The 19,177-nt window shown below is 40.9% G+C and overlaps 3 protein-coding genes across 3 annotated transcripts in view; all 3 read right to left on the reverse strand.

The window, feature by feature from the left end:
• Positions 1–7,316: 7,316 nt before the first annotated feature.
• Positions 7,317–8,415, reverse strand: LOC148029473 (uncharacterized). Its single transcript, XM_087688312.1, has 3 exons — positions 7,802–8,415; positions 7,604–7,705; positions 7,317–7,511 (listed from the first exon to the last, which is right to left on the reverse strand). Exons 1-3 carry the CDS (start codon positions 8,219–8,221, stop codon positions 7,455–7,457), a joined length of 579 nt encoding a protein of 192 aa, XP_087544438.1. The 5' UTR covers positions 8,222–8,415; the 3' UTR covers positions 7,317–7,454.
• A 30-nt stretch (positions 8,416–8,445) lies between these two features.
• On the reverse strand, positions 8,446–10,996 carry LOC148029474 (uncharacterized). The gene is made up of 4 exons (XM_087688313.1): positions 10,612–10,996; positions 9,755–10,522; positions 8,868–9,682; positions 8,446–8,762 (listed from the first exon to the last, which is right to left on the reverse strand). Exons 2-3 carry the CDS (start codon positions 10,190–10,192, stop codon positions 9,236–9,238), a joined length of 885 nt encoding a protein of 294 aa, XP_087544439.1. The 5' UTR covers positions 10,193–10,522; positions 10,612–10,996; the 3' UTR covers positions 8,446–8,762; positions 8,868–9,235.
• Positions 10,997–16,135: 5,139 nt separating this feature from the next.
• LOC148029475 (putative ascorbate-specific transmembrane electron transporter 2) overlaps positions 16,136–19,177 on the reverse strand; it is a 3,104-nt gene continuing 62 nt past the window's right edge. Inside the window, exons 1-4 of the mRNA XM_087688314.1 lie at positions 18,336–19,177; positions 17,974–18,022; positions 16,818–17,017; positions 16,136–16,548 (exon numbers count right to left, since the gene is read on the reverse strand). The exon at positions 18,336–19,177 is cut by the window's right edge and continues 62 nt beyond it. Coding sequence (XP_087544440.1) covers positions 16,243–16,548; positions 16,818–17,017; positions 17,974–18,022; positions 18,336–18,506 — 726 coding nt within the window. The 5' untranslated portion in view covers positions 18,507–19,177 and the 3' untranslated portion in view covers positions 16,136–16,242. The remainder of the gene's footprint in view (positions 16,549–16,817; positions 17,018–17,973; positions 18,023–18,335) is intronic.

The following is a 19,177-nucleotide window of genomic DNA, read 5'->3' on the forward strand; positions in this document are numbered from 1 at the left end:
TGTCTAGCTGTGCTGTTTTCATATCTTGCTTTTCTCACTTCATATATTGCCCTACTTATAGATTCTGCTTGAGATGTTTTGGACTTCTTTTCTTTTTCCTCGTATCTTATCTCTAGTCTCCTATACCACCATTGGAATAATTGCCTCACAAAATTGGAATCATTGATGCCACCTCCATGATCAGTTGCCTTTTGAAAAGCACAGCGAGCTTGCCAGTGAGATCTTTCCATGCCTTGAGTTGACCATATTGCCAAACTTCCTTGATCTGCAAAGTATGGACCATGTGCTTCAAGTATATGCTGCACAAGAAAAGAGATTAGAAACACAAAGTAATTCAAAATGATGATTTTTTTTTGCAATGGTGATAATACTAACCATGTAGTGTGTTATGCTATTTGTAGTCCATGCCTCCACCATGGACTTATGAAATTTAGCAGCTGTCTCTTTAAATGCATTGGCGTCACCATCCATAAACCCCAACTTCTGTAAGAGAGCTGCTAATCTATCTAGGTGTATCCACACTTCTGCCTTCGCAATCCTCGTTCGTCCCCCATTGCTCCAATCTGAAACAGCAAGGTGCAACTTTTTCCATGCTTCGTACTTCTCTGGTTGTTTTACTAGTATATTGCCTTCCTCATCTCGAGGTGGAGATAAAAAATTCCTAGCCTTGGGTCCACCAATGCATGGTTTACAAGGAACATTTCCACTCTTCTCCGATTTTTTCTCGTCCTTTTTTATTTCTACTTGGCCTCCGTGCAATCCAACTTCAGAGAGGACTTGTTCTACCTTCTTGCATGTAGCATTAGATTCTGACACGTGCTGCATCTTGTATGCAAAGCATATATATTCATATACTAGCTTCTCAATTATTCTAACCAAACAATGCAATGTGCAAAAGTGAACCCTTGTTAGTGGTATTTCCAAAATAGGGCGCCAGTTTGGATCCACTGGAATTAGCATTCCATTGCTCATGACTTTCTGATCACGTGTCGGAGCACCCTGTTGTCCTGCCTTGGCAAGCCATTCTTTCTTTCCATCTTTCCCTTTCTTTCTAGTTTGCATGCAGTATATGCACGGAAATTTTGCATTTGCTGCATTTGATAAACCAAACATACACTTCAATGTTTTTAAATCACCTGCAAGATGCCATTCAACTTGATAGTCCCCAAACCCCTCAACGTGTAAAACTGCTCCATTATTTTGCTGTTGAATAACACTGGGTATATTAGTGAGGTTAAAAAAAATTTTAAGTACTTCATGGTCCTCCTTTGGTACTTCAAATGCTGCAAGCCACCATATTTCATTCTCTGATTGTACACTGAAGTATAAAGGATGTTTTTCATCGATGTTGGGATCCAATGCTCGATTCATAAGTGTTATACTCACACGCTCAAGTCTTTGCCCCTTGATAATCTCACTCTCATCAAGTTTGAGGACAAACTTAAGCTTGCCTCTACATTCTTCCATAGACATATTGTAAAACTTGACCATAGCAATCTGAACCCTACATATATCCAATACAAAGTTGTTGGATGCATTCAATACAAAGGTAACTTCTTTGGAACCATACTTCAATATGTGTGTGTGTTCCAGATGCGTAGGCTCACCAATTAGTTCTAAAACTTTCTCATTTAGTTGTTTTCGAGTCTTCTTCACGTGAAATGGTTTTGGCAGAGGCATTACTCGCTTAGTATTGAAGACTTGCTTAAAACGTGTATCCAATTGTTGATAGAGCATACTATATGACTCGGAACTCATTCCCACCTTGTCACATAATCCATGAGCATCTGTAGCAGTAAACAAGTTGCTCACATCCCTAAGACGTTCACTAGCAACACCATCCACAATGTCCCTGAATTTACAATTTTCCAATGCATTTTTGGCCATATTCTTGCTAAGGACTTTGGCAATAGTATCATTCTCTGCATGAGGAAACATATTTCTCATTGTAGTAGATTGAGCATATATCCGTCTATGATATTGTCCACTTCCTTTGGCTAATTGGCCAATTGGTTTAACGGATCGGATGCGCCGACGTGCCTCTTTGGTTTTTAAAGTGGGCCCAATCTCCAAAGTTTTTGTGAGATCCCTCTCTATGTTTCAATTCTCCTTCTCCAAGTCATTGACTTTAGACTGTAACTCCATATTCTGCACGTGTGTAGCATGCATAGCATCTTCAATGACAGACATTGCTTGTTGTAGGTTCTGGTTCTCTCTATCCTTCTCAGCCAATAATCTATCCTTTTCCATCAAAGACTGCATATTCCCTTGTAATCTTGTCTGCATATTTGTCAAGGTTTGATGAGCCCCTGCTAATCCTTGTGTGACAAGTCTGCATGTGTATCCATACAATCCTTCATTGCCTTCACAAGCAAACTTTACAAATGATGTAAGCCCTTCAAATTGTGGTGGCCTTCGAGTGAGTGGATCGGGTGGATAAATGCACCCATCAACCCAAAGATCCACATTTTTTTTCCCTGCATTTCTTTCTTGTTGCATCCTGCATCTTATTGCATCATCTCTTTCCACAGTTCTTTTGAACATTGGTGCATATTCATCCTCCAATTGAAAGTGAATATCTCTCTTTCTCTTGGTACATCCTGCACCTGCATTCTGCAAAAAAAAAAGTATGCAAATGTTAACTTGGATTAACATTCAAATCGCAGAACTACACCCCTTTGATTCACTATATCTGTGTTTTTTTTAAAACCCAATTGGTTCTTGTCTCTTTCTCTTGCTTTCAGTCTTGATAGACCCTAATCAACCCCTAATCAGCCTGTAATCTTGGCTTTTAATCTACCTCTAATTAGCATCAAATCTTATCTTCTGTTCTATCCAAAATATTCTCTCTCTCTCTCTCTCTCTCTCTCTCTCTCTCTCTCTCTCTCTCTCTCTCTCTCTCTCTCTCTCTCTCTCTCTCTCTCTCTCTCTCTCTCTCTCTCTCTCTCTCTCTCTCTCTCTCTCAACAAAAATTCATCAAGGAAACCCTAAACACATTCATACTGAAGCTTGGCTAGTGGAAAACAATAACATCATCTTATCTTCTACCCTAATTTACTATATGTCACTCTATCACTTATTTTCTTTGTTCATCTCACACAGTCCTCTCTGTCCCCCCCTTCTCCCCTCCTCTCTCTCTCTCTCCCCCTCTCTCTCTCTCTCTCTATGAATTGATGCTTAAGGACTGAACAACAACTGTGAAGAATAATAACATCACAAAGATTTAAAAAATAAAGACACCTCCATTATCACTGGATTGCTTGTAGTATAGACTGTTGAAGACGGAGATTTCTTACTGCATATTTCTGAAGAGGAAGATGGCTTGTAGCAGGGTAGAGTGTGTTGTAGATAGAGATTCTTTGATTTCAACAAATGGTATCAAAACTAATCCTCAATGCTGCTTCAGAAGAACTCGTATGCAAGAAACCATATTCTGGAGGGAAAGAGAAGAATGCACAAAATTTGGGACAAAACTAGAGCTTTCTGAGGAAATGAAAAAATGCCCAGAAATAGGTATATACTTGTCCAAAAAAGATGAAAATTTACAAGGAAACTCTCGAGTCAAAAAGGTGTCTCTGGGTAAAAAATAATCTTAAAATATGATGTGTACGTCATTTTATATCATTTTTTAACTTCCGCCCTTTTAAGAAGCGAGAATGAGAATGATTGAAAAGTCATAAGGGCACTAAAGAGGGCATTAAAGAGTCATGAGGGCATTAAAGAATGATTGGCTGCATTTTTAGAAAAAATAGAATTGTATTTTTCTAGTTATGAGGATTTTGAGAAAAAGTAACCTTATCCTGCAGTTTGGGAATAAAATAATAGGTGAAATCTATTGAAAACACAAAAACGAGATTTGCTTGATTGTAGAAGATCTCTTTTTATAATATTATTTTGGAATCTCTTTTTAGAGAGAGAGAGGTGAGAGAAACCCCTTAAGGGGCAAAAAAGAGAGTCCATATTTCTCCTAATGCTCTAGTCTTAAGCGATTGGTTGAGATGGAAAATATGTAGAGGCCTATGCTTTGGTTGCACTATCTATTTAGTCTATTATGATCTCACATATTTGCTAGTTTACTTAGGATATACTTGCACATTTGTATCAAGGAAGAAACGAGGTTCATATTACTTACATGCATAAGTAGTTAGAGAGTGAACATATGAATCAAGGTGACTCCATGGATAACTTTTTGACAAAGATAAAATATCTTAAGCAACAATTAATTGCTCCAAATGAGATTTTGTTAAATAGTTTGCTTGTGTAGAATATTCTCAATGGTCTTCTTGATTCTTATCAGAGCTTTGCATCTGCTCTTCGTTGATAATGAAAGACAATCTGAATGTTTTATCATTTGATGTGCTAATTTTTATTTTGTCGCAAAAAAAAAGAGTCTTAGTAAAATAAGTCATTTGTGTGTGTTACAAATTAAGCTTTTGTGGCTAGTTAGAAAAGTAAAGAAAAAGTTATCTTTTCTACTACTAAGCAAAAATTTACAAATGCTATTCAGATAAATAAGGATGATAAGGAGAAGAATAAAAATGAGAGAAAAATATATAATAGATCATTAAGGCAAAAGATCGTGTCATGAAGGATAATAAGGATGATAAGAAAAATGAGAGAAAAATATATTGTAGATAATGAAAGAAAAAAGGTCATGTCATTAAGGAATGTCCAAAATTGGTTGTGAAAGAGACTAAGAAGAAAGAGATGATATGGTTGTTGCTTATAGCTCTTCTCCTTCTAAGTAGAATCTACAAATATTTTGTAGGATACTAAGTATGCATTTAATGTGCAATGCAATTATGATTCTTCTTTTCATTATTCTTATATGTCTATTGTGGATTTAGATGTATGGTACTTTGACAATGGTATCACTAAGCATATTGCTTCTTTATGTAGTCTATTCACTTCTTTTGAGCTTGCCCCTCACACTTACAAATACTTAGTATATACTAGAGATCAAGAAGAATTTGATCTCAACTTTTATGCTTGCTAGCATTAGTATGATTGTGAGGTTTGTTGGTGACAGATATATGACATGATCTCTCTTGTGGTGATAAAACTATTACAAATGGTTCATTATATCGTGGATTGTACAAGCTCAATGACTATGGTTAATATGTGAAAGACGTGGCATGTGCAGTAGTATATTCAAAGCCTCATTTTAAATGCAGAACTTTGGCACGTTTTGGTCATAATTTTGCTAATTACTATACTTACAAAAATATGATATTGTGTCTTCATTTCCTACTATTTAGGCATCTTGAAAATATGTTTGCGAAGGCTGTATATTATATGCAACACACTTCATTTTCAAAATATAGTTCAGTGAGAGTTGCTCATGAATTGTAGATTATACATACTAATATTTGCGGTCCAATGCAAATAGCATCTTTTGGCAACTACTTGTGCTTCATGACTTCTTTAATTATTACTCTAGGCATGCATGTGTATATGGTTTAAAAGCTAACTTCGAAGTGGTTCAAGTAGCTTGTTAGCATGGCTAAAAACTTTAAAGATGTAAAGTGACACTCCATTCTAATCAACGAAGAGAGTATATATCTAAGGAATTTAATGAATATTCAGCTAAAGCAAGATAAGATACTAATGTACAATGCCATACACCATAACAAAATAGTGTAGTTGAGAAAGTTACTCTCATGGAGATGGCACAATGCATGATTAAGAGTCAAGCTTAGTCACATGGTTTTTGGCTTGATTTCTAGCTTGAGGCTATTTTATGTGCAACCAATGTACGTAATAGGTGTGCCATTAAGGAATTATAGTCCATCACTCCATATGAGGCTTGGCATGGCAAAAAGCCATATCTTTCTCACTTACATGGCAAAAAGTCCATCACTCTCATGGAGATGGCATAATCAAATTTGATGATAAGATTGTTAAATACATTTTTATTAGATATAGTAAGGAAAACAAATGTTATAAGTTATACCATCCACAAAGTAAACGTATCTTGATCATTCATGATATTATCTTTGTGGAAGATGTTTTTTGACCTTTTCTTTCATGTACGAGAGAGATAGATGTAAGTTGATAGGGTCCATGACACTTTGTTGCTTCTTTTCAATAGCATATAGTCACATGTAGCACCAAATGAGACAAGTTTTCAATCAATATGTTTTTCATGATACCATATATTAGCCTTTTTTTAATGCAAATGTGAGTGATGCACTTCTTGATAAGAAATGGTACATTGAGCAATCCAATACTATACCAAAATGGCTAGTGCAAACATTATATGATAATATGTTTAATGCACTATTGACTATTTGTACTCATTTGAACTCTTACAATGTCTCTTATGCATCAAATTATTATGCGTTGAGTATTACTAGCATGTGTGATGAGGATAAATATGTATTTCAAGAAGGCAATTTTTTCAAAAAACTTGATAGTTGCTATGTAATATGAGTATGATCTTATTATAAAATACGGTTCTTGGTTATATGATTTGCCTCTTGGCAAGAAGGCCATTAGTACCACGTAGGTCTATAAGTTAGAGAACAAGCCGAATGGTGGCGTTGATTACTGCAAAGCTAGACTTGTGTAAAAGGGTTATGCTCAATAGCAATCCATTGACTTTATTGAGACCTTTATTCTCACTTGTTATATGATAACTATTCATAGCATTTGTACATTAGCAACTCATAATGGTTGGAATGTGCATCCTTGTGGTTTCGCCCAAAAAGGACAAGAAAACAAAGTATTCAAATTAAAAAAGAATTGCATGGTCTAAAGCCAACACCTTGGACTAAGTATGAGAAATATGCATACTTGATTGCACATGGTTTTTAGAATAGTCCAACTAAAAGCATATTATATGTTAGTCATGAGGGAAATGCCTTTGATCATTATGGTTTATGTTAATATGCTACTAACTAGTCCTAATGGGGATATATATTGTCAATTTAAAGACACTACAAGATATAGACCTTATAGCGACGTTTAAAGCGACGAAAATACAAACAACAAAATTTGCCCCCGTCGTCGCAAAAAGCGTCATTATTGACGACGCCATAGAATCGTCGCTATAACCGTCGCTATATGCATCGCTATATGCGACGGTTACAGAGAATTTGCGACACTGATAGCGACGGCAATAGCGACGCGTGCAGTAAATTTGCGACGCAAATAGCGACGGTAACAGAGAAAAAAAAATTATGGCAGGGCAGCAAGCTGCCCTGCCACATATAGCACTATGTGCTGTATGAGAGCCATACAAAATAGTTTCTGCACTGCTTCATACAAAGCGTTTGCAAACAAAAAGAATATATACTGAAATCATAAAACTGATGGATGAAATAAATACATGATATCGCATAAAATGCGATTGGTACAATCATAAAACAATATCACTAATACATAGAAAATGTCTACATAGATCGGGTGACTAAAAACTAAAGGTATGTGAGCTCTAAGGATCCAAGGGCGAGCTACAAATCGTCGTCCCCCGAAAGCTCTTCTCGCTGTAAAGGAGTATCAAACGGATTCTGCAGAAAAAGAAACAACATATCAATCCACCATACAATAATGCATTCAAATATCTCATGGTAACTACGGACAAGAAAGATGAGTGACTTACTGGACCGCCGCGTCTATACAATCGGTCGATCAATGATCTGAGACCGTGCATCTTCGCATATCGAGTCTCAAGGCCTTGCGGATAGCGATTTGTAATGGAGTGCTGCAAAGAAAACAAAATGCTAAATGTTAGAAACATGATTGTCAGTACAAAGAATATCTCAAAAAAACAAATAAGCAAAACAAAAGAGAATCTTACAAAGTCCTCCAAATATGTCCTGTGGCCGCCACTCCCAAGATGATGTACCGATCCGGCCTCGATTCGTGCCCTCGCCGCCTCCTGCTGCTGACTCCAACGTCCTGGCGAATTTGTAGCCTCCTCCCTCAGTCGGTGCCAGTCGTCTGCATCTAACCACTCGGGCTTTGGAGCCCCACTCTTGATTGCCTTGCGTGCGTCGGATCGTCTATATGACATGTATGCACGCATGCAATCCATCATCCAGCCCGTAGAGAATCTATCCACTGCGACTGGCACCGGGAACTCCTCGTGCAAGGATGCTACTATGTACTCCTTGCTCCCCTCCGGTATGTTCCTCCAATGATCCAGGACGTTGTGCTGAAAAACTTGTTGGCACAACTCCCTCATGCGAGCCATCACCCTCCTCCCCTCATCATTCATGATGATGGCTCCTGACCTGCCATCCACTAGGTATCCATAATCCCTAGGAGTGTGCCGTGTATGGGCCCTCTCCCATCTCCGTCCACGCTCCTGGGCATATCCAGGAGATCCCTGAACATCCGGTGTACCGACGGGGGTACCCTCTCCCGGAGTGCCACACAAAGGGGTGCCGCCAGAGGGTGTGCCACCAAAAGGAGTGCCACCAGAGCCACAGGTGTGACAAATCCTGGCGGTGACCGAGCTCCAGCTGAACGGTGAGACGGAGACACCGCGTCCGTGTCTCCACAGCAGCACCCCCCTGATCCTCCTGCAGTCGCAGTCCCTCCCTCTGGCCCAAGTCGCGAGCGTCGAGATCGTCTACTCGAAGCTGAAGCATCTGATCGCGCCGAAGCTGATCTAGTAGAGCGTCCTAACGAAGAACGAGACAGCTCCTGATCTGCTATCTCTCTGAATCTCGCGAGCTGATCTGGAGACATACGTGCCATCATCTCCTGAAACTCCTCATCGCTCATCCCTCGACTCATCTTGAAAATGTCGATACCTGCACAGATAAAAAATAATGTTAGAATAATCAATTTAGACTATACAAAGCACATTAATAAAATCATTTTTGAAAAATCCCTCTTAAAATGCATATCTTATCTACCTTTATGGAAGATCTAAACAACGAATTGAGTAATACAATTCTCCAAGAATGAAGTATTCTATGGTCCCATGTTAATCTCCTGACACAACTCTGCATACACTGGAAGGTCGATAGACATGTCACCACAAAACGAGTCTGTCTCGTTCTCAAAAAATTCTACGACTTCTGTATTTCCATCATTGTTAGCCGATGCAGGCTCCAAGCTTGCGGTGGCCTCCACCCCTTGTAATTTCGATCCCTCTATTTGCATATTTTCTTCATCTATGCCTGGAACATCGCTTTGATCGTATACTCTTGCACCTCGAGGAGTTGAAGGTATAACATACCACCATCGAGGTTGTCGGAAATTTGGATAGAAGATTACCTGTTCACAAACACTTACAAACCGTCTTCAAACCATTGTGATATAAACCATGTTGTATTACAATTAGCAAGCAAATGCTTAGTTGCACATGTTCACAATGGGCCGGCAACACAAAGGTGTCGTGCAAATCCATCCATTTTTTTTCGGAATCTATTTCGAGAAATCCAGATGGACCTCGTCGAACTGTTGCGCCAGCTCCTCCAAGTACCACTTTGAACCACTGCACGTCGAATATTATCATGGAGAAGCTACGGTAATCCATCGTAATAATACTTTGTAAATTCCCAAAATACTCCATCTCATCCACAACCGTGTTCGGATCCGTTGCTCGTCGCCGGCTCTCTTGCTCAAACCTTGCCATGACACCACAGTCCATTGTGGAGCGCATTTTGTCAATACGCTCCACCCGAAAATATTGTCCGCGCGACCACGCTGCACTATATATTTTGTACTGCACATTGAAACACTCAAATTAGATGTAGCAAGCAAATTTAGATACGACACATTCTAAACCCCTCATTACCTTTAGACTATATCCCCTCGAGAACTCCCACTCCTCCATTGAGACCTCTATCCCTTCGTTGGATGCTGCGGTCAAAGCTCCATGCAACCATCGTGTTGACATAAACCGCGGCATCTCCTCCATGCCTTCGGGATATCGAATCGGTCGGTGACGCGTACTGCGTCGGAATTCGGCTCGTGCTTCCTCTCGATCTTGCCTTGCAATCTGGTACTTGGCGAGCCACGTCTCCATGGAGGCATGGTGCAACATACAAAAGCGATTCACATTCTCTTCCATTGAGGCATCCATTCTTTTTTCTACCCCATTTCCAACCACCACATCTCCAGTCAGCCTGTCATCGTCCTTCAGCGTCCATAGCATTTCATTGTCTGGTTCCACCGTTGGTAGCCATTGTGAGATATGCACTAACGCCTCTGACACCAACCAACCTTCTGCCATGCTACCTTCCGGACGAGCTCGTTGTCACACAAAGCCTTTCAGGGTTTTCATGAAGCGCTCCAGGAAGAACATCCATCGCGTATGGACAGGTCCAGCAATCTCCACTTCATCCACAAGATGCACAAGAAGGTGAACTTGTATCGTGAGCATGCTAGTGGGCAGGTATTTCTCAAAGAGACAGACCGTCTCAACTGCTCCCCGCCTTGCGGATTCAATAGAGGACGTCTTAATCTCTTTCTGTGAGATCCATTGCACCAAAGTCGACAGCTTGTAAATGGCCCCGCGAATTTCTGGAGTTAGGCATCTCGCGATCGCGATCGGTAGGACAAACTGCCAAAAATGAGAAAGCATTAAGAATAATGGTCACTTTTCAAATTTCAAAATGTCCATACTAATTAAAATCCATTCTGTTCACAAACCTGACATATCTTATGCCAATCATGAAATTTTAACCCAGAAATCTGGTCATCTTTAGAAAATGCGGACCTGAGAGAACGCATCATACCCGTCGGAGTGCGGATAGACTTGATTACTTGCTTCACAATGCGCTCTTCTTTGGTAGACAAAACCCAGGGAGCGCGAGGAAGCTGCACTCCCCCTTCAGCACTCGACTGCGGCCAAAGCGCCTCCATCTTACCTACCTCCTTTAAATCCATTCGTGCCCCTATAGTGTCTCTCTTTCCTGTGATGTGGTCCCATAGCAAGCTGCCTACATTTTTGAAAATATGCATGGGATCCAACAAGTAGTTGACCTGTAAGTGGGTCCAATATGGCAGCTCGTAGAAAACTGAGAACCGCCGCATTCCATTTGGATGTGAATCCGGGTTTACCATTTTCAGCTCGTACCAGCTTGCAGCGTTCATACGTGCTGGAGGTCGTCCAAGAAAACCTTCCCTGAGTTCATGATCCTCCGGCAAGAAAGCGGCGTGTCCTTGGTATACCATCTTCTTCATGGTTCGTGACCTTCGGGAGTCTAACTGTGGCCCACACAATGGACATGCATGATAACCTGAGGTAACGAGACCTGCAAGGCGATCCACGACCTAGTGAATACTTGATTGAATGAAATAAAATATAGATATTACCGGCGAGAACAAAGGTCTGCTCACCTGAGCACTCTCCCAATCCCGGAAAGTCATGCATCGTCCACATGAGAATGGCTCGAATGTTGCCTGACCGCCGACCATCGCGCCTGCTTATATCTTGCACCGTGACCCCCTCCTCCCACAAAATCTTAAGCTCATCGACTAATGGACGAAGATACACGTCCATATTTTTTACTTTGTAGCGGCCCGGGACGAGCAAGCTAAGGATGAGATGTCCTTTCTTCGTAGAAAGCCATGGAGGAATGTTGTAGTTGACAAGCACTATAGGCCACACACTGTAAGAAGTCGAGCGCAGACCGAATGGGTTCACACCATCCATGGCGAGACCGAGCCGAAGATTCCTTGGCTCTCGCGCAAAGCCTGGGAAGGTAGAGTCAATGTGGCTCCATGCGCGCGAATCTGCTGATATTCGTTGAAATCCATCCGTGGACCTATTCTGCACATGCCACGTTGTCAAGCTTGCCATGGCAGACGTGCGAAACATGTGGTTTATGCGGGGGATGAGCGGAAAGTGTCTGAGGACTTTTTGAGAGATGGTTTGCCCTTGCAAGTCCTGTCGATACCTGTGAGCACCACACTTTGGGCATGTCTCCATACTCTCGTATTCATCTCGAAACAATATGCAGTCGTTGATACATGCATGGATGTTATTGTAGTCCATGCCAAGCTTCCGTAAAACATGTCGCGCATCATCACGAGACTCAGGCATGGTGTTTGCAGGTGGCAATATATGATATTTCAATAACCTGAAAAAATCATAAGACACCTTGAAAAATCTATCCATGTTTGCAATAATACTGTTTTAAAAAAAAAACAATGAAGTCTGTGTGCAAGGTACCTGAATAACTCAGTCACACTCGTATCGCTCCAACTGTATTTTGCTTGCACACTTAAGAGTGCAAGCAATGTCTTCAACCGAGATACTCGGCACCCATCATATAATGGTATGGATGCTTCCTCTCTGAGCGGGTCAGATGTCTCAACATCCATGGGAATCAATGCATCGATCATTGCCTCCATCTCAGGCTCCAAGATTGTAGGCAAGTCGGGAAGGTTGTCTGTCTCCTCTGGCATTGACGGTATAGATGGGCCTTGCGAGTGGTCGATTGGCTCCTGCAATCCATCCATCGCACGTCCACGAACTCTTCTAATTGGCCGCAAAGGGTGCACTCCCCCTTGGGTCGAGACATCACCCCCCTGGATACAAAATTTACCAACAAGACCCAATCTTATTGTGTATGGTTTTCAATTAGCTTGAGAGTACAATGCATGAAAAATGCTAACTTCAAATTACCGTACCGTTTGCTGAAAGTCTGCAATCGCCTGATCAATGATCTCAGATTGAAACTCGCCAAATCATCGTACGTGTTCTATAGACAATCGGCATTTTCGTCTAATTGTCAACTTGCATTGAGAGCAAGGACATGGGACACGCTGATTAAGATACGACTCGCGGTCTTGAACAATAGGACCTTCTTCGTTTACCATCTTATCTACATTACAGCAAACAAGGCTTAAATGGATAGCTTTATGGAGATGTACGTCAAGTTGCAAGTTGACCATAAACCTTGCATTGTATATAGTAGTCGAGAGATTTTCCGATGTTATATCTCGGCCTTGTATCATGCTCAACGATTTGTTTGTCCCGGTAGATAATTTTTTGTTATATCTTGGCTTTGAGTATAAGTAATCCATTTTAAAATTAATGCGCGCCATCTATGAAATTTTATAACTATAGTAATAAAATTTATTTCAATCAATTCTACTCATAGTCATAAGACCTGAGAGAAATTATCCTATACTCAATTTAAGGGTTTCTTTTTCTATAACAATAATTTTGGGTTCATTTTGATGAAGTACGTAGCCGTATGCAAAGCACATTGCATACCATTATCAATACGTATATTATCTTAAATTTTCTTCCCTTCCCTCTCCCTCTCTTTCTCTCCCTCTCCCTCTCTTCCTCTCTTTCTCTCACCCTCACCCTCTCCCTCTCCCTCTCGTTCTCTTTCTCTCCCTCTCTCATTTCCTTCAACAAGTAAAAGAAAGAGAGAGGGAGACTCACCAATGAGATATGGCGAGCGTGGGCGGCTTCTCTTTGCAACGAGGGCTCCTCCTCTCCTTCGCGAACAACGACGGTGGCGGTGGCGACGGCGGCGGCGGCGGCGGCAAGTCTCTTCCTCCTCTTCTCCCACAAAGCCTTGGCTCTCTCCCTCGCTCTCGCTCTCAAAAGGCGAAGAAAACAAAATGAAAACGGCGCTCTGGTTTCAACCGCGCTTTTTTTCCCTGCGGCGTCGCAATTGGCGTCGCTATTTGCGTCGCAAATAGCGACACAAATAGCGACGCAAATAGCGACACAAATAGCGACGCCAATTGCGACGCATATAGCGACGCCAATAGCGACGTCGACATCTGGCGTCGCTATTGCCCCATTCCCTTGTAGTGAGACTAAGTCGAATTTAGCTTTTAACATGCCAAATTTGGGTCTACTACGATATTTGGGTTTTCGGTTTATGCAATGAGATGTAAATATTGCTTTGTGTCAAACAAAGTATGTGGAGGTATTATTGCAAAGATTTGGTATTGAGGACAAGCAACCTATTGCTATGCCTCTAGAGAATGGTTTGAAGTTGGGTGTCATGATGTTGGGGACTGCTTTGATGTCTTTCTCTATCAACATGTTAAATGCTTGACTTTTGTATCCATTATACAACCTAGATTTGAATTTGCAATCTCGTAGATGAGCAAGTTTATGCATACCCAAAGCACTATGCATTGCAAACAATGAAGCATATATTTCATTGCTTGAGTGGTACTCGATACCTTGAGTTGTTTTATTATTCAAAGGAAAAATCATTACTACCAAACTCATATGCTTTTTCAAATTTTGACCAAGCTGGTTATTACAACACTCATGTATCCACTAATGATTTTTGCTTCATGCATATATATACTTTCCATTGTGGCCATTTCTAGTTGTGAAGTTAACTATACGACTACTATACGACTACTTTCATAATAAGGGTTGAGTGTGTTTGGCTGTAAGTCTTTTGGTTCATTAGAGTGTTAGAATCATATACTACCACCATTTTCATTGCCAGTCAGAGTGTATTAGCAATTGCACAAAATCTAACAAAATCCAATGTTCTATACATGTATAAGACATACTAAGATGCATTATCATTATGTCAAGGAGAGACTCTACAGAAGAGATCTACTTGGCATGTGTGCCAATCCACAATCACCTTACAAATCTTTTCACAAGGGCTTCATCTCATGAGAAGTTCAAAGATTTCCACAAAGTTGACAGCTTACTACCTTTCATGGATTGATCTAGTCCACTAGGCTTGGTATTTATCCATTCATGGGTACCATTATTGTTCACCACATAACTCCCAAGAAAATTTTGTTCTCATATTTCCCTCGTGGTGTGTACGAAAACACTTTGGACTACTGATGCACTTTTTTCCCTCTTCGGGAGGTTTGTTTCCCCATACCTAGTATTCAATTTAGAGCACACTAAGTCTAGTAAATCTTCTCTATTGTCACCTCTCTCAACACTCTTGAGTTGTGTTGTCTCAAGCTACTGCTTCTCCAAGCCATAAATGCATTTTTGCATCTCTAAATTTAATACATCAACTAAGGGTGAAATGGTCTATTTCAGTACAAATGCTTTGTCAAAATTGAGGTGATGAAATTGCCATTATGTTTTCAAGCTACTTGCTCCATCCCTAATAGAAGCAGTACACTGTCCAACTGCAACTTGTGTACTCAAAATTTACAGAGTCAATGATACCAATGTCCCACATCTCTAAATTTTCTCATTTTTGCATCATTTGAATGGGCAGAACTCCATCACTGATGACACTCTCAACCTTTCCCTAAACTCAATCTGTTGAGACTATTATTATTTTTGTTAAAACCTAGTCAATGAGGTGAGGCACCACCCAATGTAGATTGGAAAACTTGGTAGGTGATTTTCATGAATGGAACAAGAATACTTCCTTCAGGACTAACAGGATCAAAAATTTGTACAAGCTTCTTCTTTTTTAGAGAAATATCATACTTGTTAGTGTTTCTTGATTGAATCTCTAGAAATTTTGCATTCTAGTTGTTTAAAGCAATGCTCATCACAGTATGTTAGTCGGTTGATCGATCTTTCACACATCCCCTATTATCTGTTCTACACAATTTTCCAATAGGGGCACATCCCAAAACCTCATAAGATTATGCACCACATCTTCATTTGCCTATTAATGATCAGTGCCATTCAGGACTAAGGACTTGCATTACCAGAGAAATAGATTGTCATCTTCATTTACCTATTAATGTTCCGTGATACCTATTAATGTTCCGTGCCATTCAGGACTAAGGACTTGCATTACCAGAGAAATAGATCGTGGACATACAAAAAAAGGTTTCAGTCTCCTCGTGCTTATGTCCATGTAAAATGCAACCAACCATTGTCACAGTATGTTAGTCGGTTGATCGATCTTTCACGCATCCCCTATTATCTGTTCTACACAATTTTCCAATAGGGGCACATCCCAAAACCTCATAAGATTATGCACCACATCTTCATTTACCTATTAATGATCAGTGCCATTCAGGACTAAGTACTTGCATTACCAGAGAAATACATTGTCATCTTCATTTACCTATTAATGATCCGTGCCATTCAGGACTAAGGACTTGCATTACCAGAGAAATAGATTGTGGACATACAAAAAAAGGTTTCAGTCTCCTCATGCTTATGTCCATGTAAAATACAACCAACCATTGAGCTAGATTAGTGCCAGAACATAAGGGTTTTGCTTTAATGGTAGGAACAAGAAAATGAAATAATCAATAGGGTTTGGTTGATTGTCTTAAGGACATTGGCAGAATTATTCTCCAATCATTATACTTACAGGTCTGAATTACATTAGTTAACAGCATTGCTCTCTACTCAATTGGGCTGTAGCCATCATCCCTTGCAGCAGTGTCTGGTATCACGGCAGTAGCAAATACAAAAAACCCAAGGAAAGCAACTATTAGGCCAAGCACATTGACCAACATTGCCTCCGAGCTAAACCGCCCGATGGTACTGCTGGACTGCAGAAAAGTCAGCTTTTCCAAAAATCCCAGCTCTGTTGTAGTTATGCCTAAGCCATAGATAAAAAGACCAGAAAACACATGCCAGGGCAGCAAGGAAGCTCGTGCAGAAGATGCCAGCCCAGGGTAGAAGAAACTGATAAATCCCACCACCCACTGCCAAATTAGAGCAGTTAATAAGCTAAAATCTAGCACATACAGGATGTATCCATCCCCATTGCGGACACCTAACATTCTAGCTAGCAAAAAAGTTGACAGAACAAGAGCTTTATCACACAGCTTATGTCACCTGATCTTCTCCACACTCAGCCTAATGTCCTTCCAATGGATGCAATGCATGCTGCAGTTTCATTGCTCTATCTATGGTTTGAATAGTAGTCATGGCAATCTAGAATCAAAATATCCAGAAAACATTCCCATCATACCTGCAGTCCAAAGAGACTAATTGTGATGATACCAAGCCAAGAGTGAAGACTGTAGAGATTGTCAATGCTGTTGAGGTTATGATACTTGAAGGCTGCACATATTCCAACAACGGCCAGGAAGAACGCTACAAGGTGTACTGCCAGATGGATAAGCTTTCTCGTGGGTTTGGAGGCTGGAACAGTTTTGTAAACCAGGATTGCTGCAAAGAAAGCACGCATGGTAAAACAGAAACCTCAGTAAAAAATTTTAACAGGTAGCTTGAAGAAGACATTTCCCCATGTACGTGATATCCACAGCCTGTCTCAGCTGGGGTGTGGTAATCCAGTGCAGAGCCCCTCAACATCATTTGTGGGATTGCCAGAAAGTGCACATAGGGTTCCAAGTGTGCCATTTTCACTAAGGGAGCAATTGTCTAGTTGACAACAGGTTTAAGGGCCAGCACTAATGCATAAGGGAATCAATGGCATCTACATTTTTGTCTTGGTGCAATTCACAAAGGCCATCCCACTCCTAACTTCACAATTGCCGTCTGAAACCCACATCATTGTTGATGCCATTTCTGCATGGCATACAAGGGTGTTCCTTGTCCTCACCTGGTCAGGTTGATGATGATCGGAAAATTCAGCATAATATCATAGCACATTCAAAGGACATTGACTGCTAGAACCCAAATTGACTTTTTCTCTTAATGTGGCTTCAGGACACTTCCTTCAAGAACAGTAGGCACTCTTACATGGCAGCAGGAACCATCCTCATGCATCTGAATTGAACGGCTTCAACAAAATACCCAAACCACTGAGTTTCATCGATAATCTCTGTAGACAGGTGTGTATCTCTCGAATGATTAATAGTAGCTGACTTTCTATACTATAATGTCTAAACAAACTTTAAACTTCTTTTGTGGCAAATTCAAGCTACCCAAAGGCTTGAGGCAGCAAGCAACTTTCTGTATTACACTTTGTATGAACATTCTTTGTGTAGCCATTCCACAAATACTGTCCTAATTGCAAAATGACTGTACTATTGCCACCCCCATGTCGAACAACAAACAGCTAAAAGTCCGAATACAAGGCTAATAGCTGCACATTACACTCTCTCATGTACAATGAGCATGCTCAGACCCACAAAATAAACACAAGTCCATGAGAGGCTTACCTTCGCCTGCCAGAAAGACAAAGCTCAAAAGCATCAGAAATGGATGAACCTGTCGAACATTAAAGGAAATTAAAGTTAGATACGATAACCTCCAGCGAAGACCAATAAGGAACCCAAAAGAAGGCCAGATGTCAAAACACCTAAGATTGATAAATTTGGCAGAATAACGCACAGACTATCGTCCTGGGTTTGGTAAATTTGGCAGTTTAGTGTTGATTATCACCCGATGCACTTAGGGTTAGTCACCGAAGCAAACATATGAGTATCGTATACGCTAATTATTCTGGGAGACTGTTCTTCCAAAACATCAAACCTCTCATCCTTTGTTCTACGATTTATTCACAACGCAGACCTCTGCTTACATTAAAAATATGGTTTGTGTTGGCAGCATTGTAGTCGAGCCCACCTCGGAAATAAATGGTCCACACGAGAACAAAGATGATGGAGACGATGCCAAGGAAGTGTACGGCACAGGACAAGGGTTTGGGGTGAACGCCCCATGGCGAAGAGCTGCGGGAGTGCCAATAGTCCATGTGAGCCGCGTCGATAGCACAGATGAAGCTTCTCTTACAGGTGATGGTTATGGCCGCGATACGCTGTGACAGCAGATGTTAGCAGAGATCAGCCTTCACCTTCTGCAAGCAATTCCTTTCTTCTGTTTCCTGACGATTTGATGCTGCTGGAGGGTGCGATCAATCATCAGGCCATTTATCAGTATGCTAACACTCCCTGCTCTTCTTCTGTCTTCTGATGATTTGATGCTGCTCGAGGGTGCAATTCACCATCATCATCATCCCAATACTCGCTTCCAGACCGTCATCCACATCCAAATATGCCCTTCTGTGCACGGAATTTCAGCTGTGACCGATAAGAACAAGTGCCTGGAACGGAGCTCATCAGAAGAGTGTCGTGGCCGAGGAATGTCCGCAGATGGAGAGGTCCGGGGAACTCATGGACGCAATTGATTGTTTCCAAAGTCGTCGCTTGCCAAGTTAGTTAGTTACTAAGGAGTAGTGGATATGCATCAGAACAATGTATGAGACTCGAGAGTGAAGGCCAAAGTAAAAGCCTTTAAGAAAGCATGGAGCTGGATTCCGCTCCACGTGCAAAGGGATTTTTGAGCAAATCTATTCGAACCAGGTCCAGGAGCGATTAAATTGATTGCAAAAGACGATGGAGACCAAGGCTGTGTCAGCACGAGAAG

This window comes from Lygodium microphyllum, chromosome 11, assembly GCF_053477565.2.
Source record: "Lygodium microphyllum isolate KBCC chromosome 11, Lygodium_microphyllum_v1.1.10, whole genome shotgun sequence".
Lineage (NCBI taxonomy): Eukaryota > Viridiplantae > Streptophyta > Polypodiopsida > Schizaeales > Lygodiaceae > Lygodium > Lygodium microphyllum.